The sequence below is a fragment of the Lycium ferocissimum genome, chromosome 11 (assembly GCF_029784015.1).
Source record: "Lycium ferocissimum isolate CSIRO_LF1 chromosome 11, AGI_CSIRO_Lferr_CH_V1, whole genome shotgun sequence".
Taxonomy (NCBI): domain Eukaryota; kingdom Viridiplantae; phylum Streptophyta; class Magnoliopsida; order Solanales; family Solanaceae; genus Lycium; species Lycium ferocissimum.
Window position 1 is genome coordinate 46,293,220 of NC_081352.1, and position 13,675 is coordinate 46,306,894.

At 33.7% G+C, this 13,675-nt stretch overlaps 1 protein-coding gene across 1 annotated transcript; it reads right to left on the reverse strand.

The window, feature by feature from the left end:
- Positions 1-461: 461 nt before the first annotated feature.
- LOC132038412 (uncharacterized) lies at positions 462-2,085 on the reverse strand. The gene is made up of 6 exons (XM_059429085.1): positions 1,752-2,085; positions 1,545-1,633; positions 1,409-1,501; positions 973-1,158; positions 633-731; positions 462-512 (listed from the first exon to the last, which is right to left on the reverse strand). Exons 1-6 carry the CDS (start codon positions 2,083-2,085, stop codon positions 462-464), a joined length of 852 nt encoding a protein of 283 aa, XP_059285068.1.
- Positions 2,086-13,675: the final 11,590 nt, after the last annotated feature.

The following is a 13,675-nucleotide window of genomic DNA, read 5'->3' on the forward strand; positions in this document are numbered from 1 at the left end:
AAATTAATAAAATATCATTGTCCACAGGGGGCGCATGGAGTAGCTTAGGGTTAGTTGTACAACTCTTCCAAAATGTTCGATTTTAGGTACTCCCAAATCTACTAGTTATCGCCTTTGAGCTAGGAAAAGCGTTTGCTTAGAGTGACTTATTTGTAATCCATCATAGAAATAAAAGCCTTGATCCAAAGACTAATTGCGAATTAAATTTTTCCTTTTTATGCGAACTAGCTCTACTCCAAGACCCCACGGATCGAACCTAATCAAATCCAACACAGGCGGATAAAGTTCATTTGTCGAGTAGTTAATGGATGATTAATAATGATATAGCATAGAATTTTGAGTTTATGAGTTCTGAATTTTAAAAAAATTAAGTTATTGGGTTCTTGATAAATTATTCATACATATTAAGTAATTTTTTTTTGATAATCCCGAATTTCCATTAATCACCAAAAAGTGCAGAATTACAATACCATAGCTTGGCCAACACAACCAGCTCTCTCAGAATCAAAACACTAACGACAACAATAATAGCAGGAACACAGCAATACAAAGAATGAAAGAAACAGAGCCACTAGGTGCATCTAGAAAGAAAAGCTATGTAAATATATATGTAGTCTAGGCAAAGCTCAAACAGTGGAAGTGTATGCGATTTGTTTGGCTAGAGACTCTACTGGTGCTTCTTCCTTCAAATACTCTGACATTTCTCTCAATCCACAAAGCATGAACACATTCTGCAAATACACATGTGAAAGCTTGCGCATCATTTGAGTTTCCCTTGGCACTTTTCACAACTCATATTAAATAATCATCCCAAGAGGTAAATGTCAGAAATAGTTTAAGGTAAATGTCAGAATTGGTTTTACCCAGCCAGGATAGCAGTTTCTTCCATAGTAGTTTTGTATTAGGGCAATGCACAAATGGGTGTTCTAGTGTTTCATCTTGCAATTGGCATAAAGAAAAAAAAGGATTTACATGAATTCGCCATTTAGCCAGTCTTTCCATAGTGAGTAGCCTGCCTTGTAGATGCAACCACATAGTAAACTGGGCTTTTGGTCTAGTTGAAGACTTGAAAACCAAAGTCTTCCAATGTACCCTTGGCAAGATAAGCAACTGAAGATAAATGTTTCTGATCACACTTTGCTTAGGAGAAGGTGTTATCTGAATAAGTTGCAAAGTGTTGGAAGCTTTATTAATTTGCCTTACCATCCATAAAGCCTATTGGGGATACTCATACTAGCCATTTGTTTGCCTTTAATGTAGAATGCGTGCATCCACTTCATCATAAACTATTCTTCTTAAGAGCCAAGTCCCAACAAGTTTTTGCCATAGCTGCTCTATTCTACAAGTTGATATTAATGATATTTAAACCACCGACTGACTTAGGCAAGCACATCCTCTCCCAAGATACAAGTGCTTTCTTTGTAATCACATTTGAAGCAAACCAACTATAACTTCTGCAAAAAGCATCAATTGTTTTGATAACATGAGCAGGTAGAGAGAACTGTTAAGCCCAGAAGGCTTGCACCAAATAATACAAATTGTACCAGCTGAGTCCTACCAGTATATGATAGTTTCCTTGTTGTCCATGTGGTGATTCTAGTTGTGATCTTCTCTATAAGAGGTTGCCAGTAGACTGAGGAAAGTTTTTTGGTAAAGAGTGTGATACCAAGGTACTTGAAGGGAATACAAATCCTAACTTTTGTAAAATGCTAGCCTGTAGTGCATGTGTAACCCTCCAAAATAAACAAAACTTTTCCCCAAATTAGGTTGCAATCTTGATGCTTGAGAGAAGGTGAGGAAACAGTTTTGTAAAGCAATAATAGAGGACAGATCACCTCTACTAAATAGTAGAAGATCATTAGCAAAGCACAAATGGGTAATCCGTATTTTGGCACATCTAGGATGAAACTTGAACTCTTTTGATAGTTTTAGCCCATTTAAACACCTGCTGAGATACTCCATAGAAATAGCAAAAAGAAAAGGAGAAATTGGATCCGCCTGCCTTAATCCTTTTGCTGCATTGAAAGGCACAGAAGTTCCTCCATTGAACAATATAGTATAGTTGACGGTTGTAACACAAGCCATAATTCAGGAGTTAAATTTAGTAGAAAAACCCAATGCACCCATAACTTGCTCAAGGTAAGGCCATTCCATAGAATCATAGGTTTTCTGCGTGTGTCTATTTTTATCATGCACCTAGCTGAAATGTGTTTCCTAGTATATGATTTAACTAGCTCATGAGCTAACACAATGTTATCAGCTATTTTCCTACCAAGGATGAATCCTGCCTGAGCTTCACAAATAATACTTAGCATGACATCATGGAGTCTCTTAACTAGGATTTTGGCAATAATTTTGTATAGGATAGTGCAACAGGCTATGGGTCTAAAGTCTTTAATTGTGGTTGGAGTAGCAACTTTAGGCAATAAAGTGAGGGTAGCGCAATTAAAGCCCCTAAATATGTTACCAATTTCAAAGATTCAAAGAAATCAGTCACAACCATAAAAATATCAGTCTTGACAATAGGCCATGATTTTTTTTTAAAAATGTGCATTAAAACCGTCAATACTTGGAGCCTTATCATCCCTAATAGTAGTTAGGCCTTCATAAATCTCCTTTTCCATAAGAGGAGCACACAGTTCCAATTTTTACTGTTGATTGAGGACAGGACTAGTCTTCATAATCACTATATTTATTGCTGGCAAAGTTACTACTGCTGAACCCATTAGACCTTTGTAGAAAAGTAGGATTTCCTCTTTGATTGCCTTTGGATCTATAAGTTTACCACCAGCTAATGAATGACTCCTCTCTTTCACAACAAGTCGTATTTTGAGTTAGCATCTCCAAGCTTGATCCATGTTGCCCTAGATTTTTTGCTTAAGGGCACTCTCCAATTAGTGACCACCTTTCTATATCTGTCATCAGTTGCTTCTCCTTTTTTAGTAGCTTCTCAGTGCATTGTTGTGAGATTTGCCTCTGTATTCCCTATAGTGCCAGCCTAGCATTTTCAAGTTTCTGATTTATGCCTTTGAAGTGTTCACTGTTCAGCTTTTTAAGACCAAGTCTAAGAGCTTTGATTTTCCACCAGATGTTCTCCATTGTTGGTTTTCTCAGCTGCTTACCCCAAATAGATGTCACCAATTGCGTAAAAATGCTCATGCTCAGTCTATACATTGAAGAATCTAAAAGGAACTTGGATAGGAAGTTGACCAGTGTGTAAGGATAATAACATAGGGGCATGATCAGAGATAAATGGCATATCATACTCAGTAGTCATAACATGGCCCCAATTCATCATCCATTCAAAATTTCCAAATGCTCTGTCTATTCTACTGCAAATCCTATCCACCCCATGTTGTTTATTTGACCATATGTAATAATCCCCTTTCCAAGATAGTTCATTGACCATAATAATTGTAATAAAATCAGAGAAAGTCTGAGTTTCAGCTATTAGACACAGGTTTACCCCATATTTTATCATTAGAATATAACACAGCATTGAAGTCTCCATATATTAACCATGGAATATTTACTCCATTAGGACATTCAGATAGGCTATCCCTTAAGTGCTTTCTCTGATCAATAGCATTAAACCCATACACCACTGTCAACAAATAATTAACACTACTTGCCCTTCCTTGCACTTGACAATGTAGATACTAAGCTCCTTGTTTGAGAGGAGTGATGTTATACCAATTTGGATCCCAGGTGAGCCAGATTCACCCATTTGCAACATCATTATAGTTGTGCAACAATTCCCAGCCAGGAGCAATATTCTGGAGAATCTTGTTAGCCTTATGTGTTTTAGACCTTGTTTCTACAATGCCTGCTAGTTTAATTCTTCTTTACCACATGTACTGCTTCAATTCCTTTTGTTTGTGTCTCTTATTCATCCCTCTAATATTCCAGAATAGCCAATTCATTGAGGATATGGTCCATCTTTGTCAAGAGGCAATTTGGTGGCATTCATACTTACTTGGACCTTTCTATGAGTACTCTTCCCAGTAGATGATATCAACTCAGGGAAATTTTCCAAAGTAAGAGCAGGTGGTGTACTCACGACTGGGTTGTTGTCACCTATTTGTATTGGGATATGAGATATTGGTACCGCATTGGTCTGACTCTCTGGAGTTTTTTGTGTTGCTTTGTCCATAGTGTTGCCACCACTACTTGGTCCTGCAATATCTCATATAGGTGCAACCCTTGTTGTAACCACTTCACATATCATAACTCCTTTAGATTTTCACTCTTGATTTATTTTCCTAGCCTCTCTTATTCTATTTGGAGCCACTAATGGAGGAGTTTATGGTTTTGGTGTGGCACACTTGTGTCCAATAACGAAACATTTGTCATAAAACATAGGCTTCCAATCGTAAGTAATAGTTTGTTGAAACTGTTTTCCCCTGGGATACAGGAAAGGTATTTCAACTGTAAGGTTTTTGGTAATTTCCAATTCAATCAACATACAAGCAAAAGATATCCTAGTTTGATTTGCAGTGTAGTCATCGGCAAATAGAGCTTACCCACATCACTGGCTATCCTACTAAGCGATTCAGCCTCCCAACGGCTCATAGGCAACCCGGGAAATTTGACCCAAAGTGGAATTTCTATAGGAAATTCCCTGGAGAAGTCAAAGTCATGTGATTATGGCTTTAATATGATCGGTTTGTTGTTGATTATGAATGGCCCCGAGTACAACACCTCGTTTTTATCATTTATTTTTTGAAATCTAGCTATGTAGTAATCCTCCTCATGATAGAAGAGCTCAGGTTGCAAATATTCCCCCAATTTGCAGTAATGTATCATTTCTTTACGTTATATTCGGGGGTTTCCCCGATGACATACACAATTAGGGCTAGATTCCATTTTTCCAATGCCACATCCACTGTGTTCTTCTCTAATTGCACTACCATTTGGCCATTAACAATTTGCGGAGGAATATTAGACAGAGTCATACCATTTGCAATTAATCGATTCTTCTGAAAAGGCTCGTCCACGGAGCTGACTCATTCTCTGTAGTTGTGGCAGTTTTGGTTCCCGCTTCAGACCCTATAGTAGTCATGGTTGCCAACTCTAGAAATAGTTCCTTCCCCTATCCCCCTGGTGGAGCAATTATCTGCACTAGTGCAACTGTGGTGTCCGTTGCCACTGCATCAGTTATTTGATTTTGAAGTATTGTTTCATTAGTCTTTGTAGCACACACTACTAGCAGAGAATCAATGGGTGTTGGCAGAGAAAGAGCTGGAGAGTTGAGATCTAGACTCTTTGCCCTATTGTAGCTCCCTGAAGATGAAGACCCTACCTCCGTGGTATTATTATTGAGTTGCTGGGTTATTGTTGGTGGTGTTCCTCCTTTATCTATTGGTTTGTCAGCAACCTTGGATTTACTTTTGTTATCTTCCTTGCCCTTTTGTTGATCTTTCTGTGGTCTTCCTCGCTTTCCCCCCTTCACCATACGAACTCGGCTCAGGTTAACTTACCGCGCATCGATAACACCAGAGGAGGAGAGAGGAGAGAGAATTTTTCTTCTATTCAATTTTTAGTGTAAAACATTGCCTCTTAACTTACCATGCACCGGAGCAGTAAATTTTTAAATATAAATGTAAAGTTTAATTCAAAGCTACTGAGCTATGCCGAACAAATAAATTCGCCCGACTCTAGGTGTGTTTGGTATGAGGAAAAACGCTTTCCACTAAAATATTTTCCTGAAAAATAAGTGGTTTCTTATTTATTTTATGGTGTTCGGTAAGTAATTAAGCAAAAAAATTATTATTCCAAAAATATTAATATAATTTAGACAAATACTATGAATTTGGGGAGGGGGGGGGGAGGGTAAGGTGTAGGGATGGGTCGAATGAGAAGGAGCGGAATTATACTTATGGAACTTGTTTTTTCTAATTCAACCAAGATGTCTATTTTCATCATTTTTAAGGAACTTGTTTTTTCTAAATAAAATATTTTTCAAAAATTATAACCAACCAAACATGAGAAAAAATTAAAAAATATTTTCTGTAAAACGTTTCCCTCCCTGCCAAACCCACCTTTTATCTACTCACTTTTTCACTATCCCAATCTCATGCATACTTGATTGTTGATTCGTCTACACATATATAAAAGCTTTTGTTGCTTTTAGCTGGGTACTGTTACATTGTTTAAGCTCTTGGTTGCTATAGTTTGCGATTAGAAAATTAATTCATATATCAGATATAAAAGGGAAACTGTAGGCTATTTAATCGGATGATAATTAAATAAATTTATGTGGTTGACTCAATTTATTTTAATGTTTTATTACCCCCGTTTACTTTTATTTCTTATGCAAAAGAACTTTGAATTTTCTGTAAATAGAGGCTAAGAAAATAATAACCTAGGACTCCGTAGTCCGTCCAAAGATTTTCACAAATACGCTTCTTTGATGTCAAAATACATTTTGTGGAATTGCGATTTAGAAATTAAAAAAATACTTATTAATTTAGCTGGATTCAAGAGGAGTCTATTGTACGAATCGTTCTTCCTACTATTTTAATTTCCCTCTGAATAATTTTTTCTTTGTCTAAAATAGATAGCAATAGCTGCAATATTTTTTTTAGAATAGATTTTGATAAACGAAATTGTAGATATCTAAACAAATGGCAGGATTCACGTTTGTCTTACAGCTATCAATGGGCAGTGTACCAAATGTGAAATCACAGGTGAATAGGTCAACGCGAATATAATTTTAGTCAACAAACATGTTACTAATCACATTTGCAGACGTAATTGCTTGTAACTAATTTCAGTATACTAATTCAATCTTCTCATTGCATTAATTAAGCCTGTTAATTGACAAAATTTGTATGAAAGTTGCAACAAAGAAAAACCATGGCAAACACCAACCCTTTGTATAATTTGGTGATCCAAGGAAATTTAATTCTATTTCTCAATTGATCATCCAGAACTTATATTTCAAAATTATTTAGGCTCAAAGGTAAATCAGAGGTCTTATCACCACCCTTTTCTTTTCTTTTTCTTTCCCTAAAGTCGAAATTTTGAGAGTACAAGAAGCAACAGTCTGACAATCATGTATGATAGATTGTCATAATTCTAAATAATAGTGGACACAATCCATTCTTCTTACTGCTACATTCTTCTGCTTTATATGTAGCTTGTTAACCTAATATATAGTGGCAGAGCTAAGTAAATGGGGACTTGTAACCCAAGTGGAAGTAATAATAGGGTAGAATGTTGGGCCGTTTGAAATGGTAGGGCTTGGTGGGCTAATATCTTGTGGGCTGCTTGGCCAATTCGCACGAATGCGAATCTTGGGATGGTCTTTAATTTTTGTCCCTCAAATCGCTGGTCTTTAATTTTTTTTCCTTCGGCACTTTAAGTGACAAAAAAGTGATCGAAAATACACCTGATTGAAAAAACAAAAAAAGAAATTCGGATCTATGACCTAATTTCCCAAGACAAAGTTTCATAGAAATTATGCATTGTCGGCAAAGTTACATAGAAACTATGACTTATCCTGCATATTTCTGTAAAAATTAAGTTATTCGGTATAGCCTCATTTCTAAAGAACTTATGCCGGGAAAGGGCAAAACTTATGCCGAACGAATTAGTTACTACACAATTCATGCCGGACAAGACATAGTTTCTATGTAACTTTGCCTGACAAGATATAGTTTCTATGAAACTTTGCCTTGTGAAATGTTTTTTTTTCCGACTATGCTAGGGATCGAACCCAGAATCGCTGGTTTCGTAGACCAGCGAATAAGGGTACTGTGATCAACAAATTTTCATTAAATGAGAAGTAGGGCCAAAAATTAAAGACCAGCGATTTCAGGGAGAAAATTAAAGACCAGTCCGTATGAAGCAATTCGCGCAAAAAAAATAAGCCCTAAAGTGGGGTGGACTGCGTGAGGTTTGTGCCTTTCACTTCAAATGATTTGGTCTTTAATTTTTCCCCATCAAATGAGCTGCTCTTTAAATTTTGTCACCAGCACAAAATAAGGCCAAAAATGCAAATGACCCTTTGAAGTTCAGTAGCGCCTGATGGGCTGCTCTAATTAAACCATTATTTCGTATTATGGGCTTGGGCCAGTCTATTTTCAACTCATTTTTCATTTCTTATCTCTTCTCTTGTACCTGGAACTGTAGTAGGTATTTGAAATAACTTTCACACTTTTCTTAGGCATAGTTAAATAGGGGTGTCAATGGTATGATTCGGACGGTTATTTTTAAAATTTATATCATACTATTTTTCGGTTATTTTATTTTGTATAACCAAAATTAGACTTTTCGAAACCACCCCATCATCTCGGTTTCCCTTTGGTATTGGTACGGTTCGGTTTTAAAAGAAAAAAAAATGTAAAAGGCACTTATAAAAGTTAGAATGCGCCTCCATGTATACTTGTGTAGGACTTTAGCCAAAACCCTCTAGATATTTTTAATGTTTAAAAGGTAATGAATAAAAAAAAAAATGAAAGACAAGACCACTATCTTACCATAGTGTAAAACAATTTTAAGCAAAGACAAAAATATAATTTAGATCACACAAGGTAAAGAAATCAATCAATATGGAACTCAAGAATTGAGTTTACTAAGATTAATTAGTATATATCCAATAAAAGAAAAATTTATCATATGAGAGGAAAGATATCTACTAACTTGTAGCTTGCTACCCAAGATCATTGGATTACCCTGTAGCTTACTAGTTATTACTCGAGGTTTTAGAACTAATTCAATTTCGACAGGAGTAATATAATAGGTTTCAGTTTTAGGGCTTTGAATGTTAATTATGTTGCCGGCTTATAGTCGTTTCCATCACCCTGGATCTAAAGCAAAAAAATTACCCCCTTCGTCTCAATTTAAGTGTCTTACTTTCATTTTTGGTTGCCCCAAAAAGAGTGTCACTTTCTATAGTTAGTAAGTTTTCTAATTCCAACATTCTATATAGCAAGTTTAAAACCACGAGATTGAATGAACTACACACATCTTTAATTTAAGACCATAAGATTCAAAAGACTCCCTTTGTTTCTAAACTCCGTTTCATGTTAAACTAAGACACTTAAATTGGAATAGAGGGAGTCATATATTATTATTCTAGACTCAATATATAAAATATATGTACACATATATTATTCGGTACGGTTCAGTATTTTTTCGATTAATTTTATAGATAAAAAACCTACCTAATTATTCGGTACAGTTATAAATTCATGTAAAACCCGTTAGTTTATTAAGAGAAACCTAAAAATCGGTTCAGTGCTGTTCGGTTCGATCTATTAAGTTGGTTTTCAAAAATCCATTGACACCCCTAGTACACATATAGGCTCTCAAACTTAGCCTCAGCTGGCTAGTATGTCCTCCAATTTTGGGTATGCATAAGTATGCACCTCAACTTGTATAAAGTTGAACGCGTAAACACAAATGCTGATGTGACGCATAAATTTTGGAGGTGTAAATGATCATTTTGTAAGTTGGAGTGTTCAACTAACAAAGTGGAGACAAGTGAAGGTGCCTATTTGTCACACCAAAATTGGAGGGCATAATTGCCAGCTGAGGTAAAGTTTGAGGGTCTGTTTATGTATTATGCCTTATTTTTTATCATTTTCTTGAAAAAAGAACAAAGAAAAATATTTTCCTAAAGCATTGAAGTTTCGCCTGTGGGATCTGTGGTTGTGTTTCCCATAGTTATTCCAAATAAATTAATCATCATCCAACAATAAAAATTCTTATAGAAGAGAATGGTCCAAGGTACTTAGAGAGCACGGAGTTTAACAAAAAAAAAAATTTATTTGAAATTTGTATTCTTGTTTTTTAAACATGTCATAACAATCGTGTAGTTATAAGAATTTTGCATTTGTGGTCCTAGGCATATCATAACATTCGTGTAACAATAAAAGCTTGTGATTAAGTGTATAATGTGAAGTCTAACTTAAATTGTTCCCAAGTTTAAACATATGTCATTTTTTTTTAACGAACTAAAAAAGAAATGTTACCACGTAAACTAGAACAGAAGAGAGTATAAAAAATCTATGCAGTTAGTAATTAGGATTTAGACTGTAAATCCTATTTCATAACTTGACTAGCTATGGTTCGTTTTCTACAGTGTGTAAACATTAGATTTTTCTTCACGTTGTTTTGGGTAGGCCTGTGCACAAATCGATTCAATCCGAATTTTTGAACCGATTCAAAACAATTCGGATAATTCAATTTGGATAATACAATTCGATTTCGATTTACAAATGCAATTGTAAAATATTACGGTTTAATGTTTCGTATACGGTTGGCTTCAATGATCTATCGAACCGACCCGAACAAACCGAATTTATATGCCACTAGTGACTAATATGACTAATACTCTAATAATCTGACTATATACACGCTTATTACTTAATAGTGAAGTAATATTTATTTAATTTCAGAAGTGGTGCAAATGAATGTCTGCATGCACAGCTTGCACTGGATATTCATGGCCTTCTTGTTGGCCTCAAGCTGACTTCCCTTTTAGTCTTTCATCTTTTAAGCGTGCTTCTCACGAGCCATCTTTGCCTTTTGACCATTGCCTCCACCCATGGCTTTGTTTGTTCTTTGATCTTAGCCTGTACAAATTAGAGTTTTTTGTTGTTGTTTTTTTGAGGATGCAAACTGAGTTATTATGCCTGTCTGCTTGCAATATGCTGGATTATTAATTTGGTATATGTAATGTGGTGTTGGCTGATTTGTATGCTTGCACAAGTTGTTAAGCTCTTGTTTTGCTATTTATATGCTATTATGCTTGCAAGTTTATGGTTTTTTCTTAGTTAATGTCTTGGTTATAAGGCTGCAAATTTAGGATCTCATTATTTTTTGTTATGTTTACTCTAAAACTGAAATGAAATAGTTACTTGTTTAAATTTCGAATTAACCAAACAAATTGATTTGTGTAACCGAACCGAAATAATAAAAAATGAATCGAATTGAACCTAGAATAGATCAAGTTTGGTTGAGAATTTTCGAAAGTCGAAATTCGAAATTTCAACTCGATGATGGCCAAAATCGAACCGAATTGATTCGTGCACAGGCCTAGTTTTGGGTACCAATCCTAGTGCTTATTTAATTTCCAGCTTCTTGTTCTACTGTATTTTCGGGCGAATTTTTCCGAAGGAATACAATATCAACTTTTCAGAAAGAGAAAATACATTAAGAAGAAGGGAATCAAAAGTTTCAAAATGAAAACTTTGGATAGACCTCCACCAAATATGAAATCGAAATCGATAGATGTTAATTACGAAATCGATAGATGTTAATTACGAAATCGATAGATGTTAATAGCTAGATTTCTAATTACGAAATCGATAGATGTTAATAGCTTTAGTCAAAAAATTCTATTTGCATTAAAAATCACTTAATATATATATAAATAAAGAGAATTTTTCAAATGTATATAGCCTAACACAAGATATTGCACTCACATAATCATATTTTTAGTTTGCATCCGCATAATCATCTCTTATTTTTCTGCATTAGTGCTTAAAATCCGATATAAAACATTGTACAATATTATAGACTTACTGTAAATAATGTATCGATCAACCACATATAAAAATGTATAATTGTGTATAAGAGGTATTTATACACAATTTTACGCTGTTATATAAAATTATACAATGTTACAAACTTGTACAAAAATTGATTCCATCACCTATGAACTTCAACCACAAAACTCCATCCGGAATGAATCAAATCCTCATCGAATAGCTTCAAATTTTAACAACTTCAAAATGACATTCTCAACGAACGTCAGTCATCACTTTGTCAATAATCTCTACAAATCACAAAATTCATTTGTGAGTCTTCAAGCTTTTACAAACCCCAACTATGGAGTTTTAAATTTTTCACTTGAATCCACCCAACAATGATTAAATCTGGGATCATAAACATGAATTTCACTTTCAGTCAATTTCTAAGTATAAAAAAATGAATCACAAATTAAAGAATTATTACCTTTTCCCTAAATATTTCAAATTATATAGTACAAAATAAACTGAATAGGGTAAGATCTGAAAATATACCTGGTCTCATTTTGATAATAAGTTTGGGCCAAATGATATAAAGTATAAAAAAATTATAAAAAATTTCTATAAATAATTTATCAGAAACTGATTAAGCTACCCTTTCTGATTAACCTATAAACTCATAATTTTAAATTCGACTTCCACAGAACTTGATAGAATAACACTTTAAAATACCTTCGAGCCTGTTTGGAAAGCCACCCAGGTAATTGGAATTGGCTGTAATTGGGTGTAATTACACAGTTTGGCCTATTTGTTTGACCAAGTAATTACACAGTTAGGTGGGAATTGGGTGTAATTGACAGGGTGTAATTACACTCTCCAATTCTCAAGGGGGGCTGAGAATTAGGTGTAATTACACCATGTATACAGGGTTACTTTTTATTTTTTTACTTTAATTTCTTTTTATTTTTAATTTCTATTAGTTTAATTTTTTTGATTTTTAATATTTTTTTTATTTCTATTATTTTATTTTTACTTTTGAATTATTTTTATTTTTAAATTGTATTTTTCTTTTTATATTATTTATTTTTTATTTTCTTTCTTCTCATTCCCAACCTTTACTTCTTGTGGTTCCATGTAATTGCTCGTATTTTTTTATTTTATTCATTTAGCATAACCTTGTTATTATTCTAATATTTGAAACTACACCTCTTAATATTGGAAAGAATGAGTCATTAACAAACTTGACATACAACGAGTGACGTTATTAAAGTAGAATTTCATTGTGAATGAGGTTATAGACTTATATTTTTCCTTTCTTTTGAATTATTTACTTAAGTTACATTGGAACTTACTTATATAATGTTGGAATTTGACATAAGAGTATTATGTTGAACTTTTTCTTTTGGATTTTGAATTTAGATTATATTTCCAATTTTAATCTAAATTCAAAATCCAAAAGAAAAAGTTCAACATAATACTCTTATGTGAAATTCCAACATTATATAAGTAAGTTCCAACGTAACTTAAGTAAATAATTCAAAATAATTTAAGTTATTCTTTTGAGCCGAGGGTCTTTGAACAAATTTCTCCCCTACCAAGTGGGGTAAGGTTTGCGTACATTTAACCTCCTTCAGGACCACATCATGGGATTCAACAAGGTATGTTGTTGTTGTTATTGTTGTTCCAATTTTAAGTTATTTGCTTTCACATTGCATGTTGTTTATTTTTCACTTACATTTGATGAATTTTTTGTGCCAAACATTTGAATAATGTTATGGCATTATATTTATTAATATTATTTTTTTGTCGAACATCTGATCCATGACGTTCTCACAAAAAAAGTCTTCTTTTAAGTTTTATAATTAATTAAAATTAAATATTAATTTGAAAAATATATATCAATTATTTTTGTTACAATATTAGTTACAAATATATGATTATTAATTAATGTATTTTCAAGAAATAATGTGTTATTAAATAACTAATTTAATATCATTTATAAAGTCAATATTTTTTAAATATTAATTTTAAATTTTTTATAATTAAATTTTATTTTTAAATTAAACCGACCGTGTAATTACATCTGTAACCAAAAAGACGCTTGTAATTACACTGTAATTACGTTATGACAAACAAACAGGTCGTTGTAATTACACTACTGTATAATTACTAGGCTATGTAATTACTACCCTAAT

Bases quoted from the DNA above. Each gene is read 5' to 3' on its own strand.
- LOC132038412 (XM_059429085.1), bottom strand. From the start codon at position 2,085: ATGGCTTGTGTTACAACCGTCAACTATACTATATTGTTCAATGGAGGA. The intron at 1,502-1,544 runs GTACAATTTGTA...TGGGCTTAACAG, and splicing joins ATACTGGTAGGACTCAGCTG to TTCTCTCTACCTGCTCATGT. The intron at 513-632 runs GTTTGAGCTTTG...TGTTGTCGTTAG, and splicing joins AAATCGCATACACTTCCACT to TGTTTTGATTCTGAGAGAGC.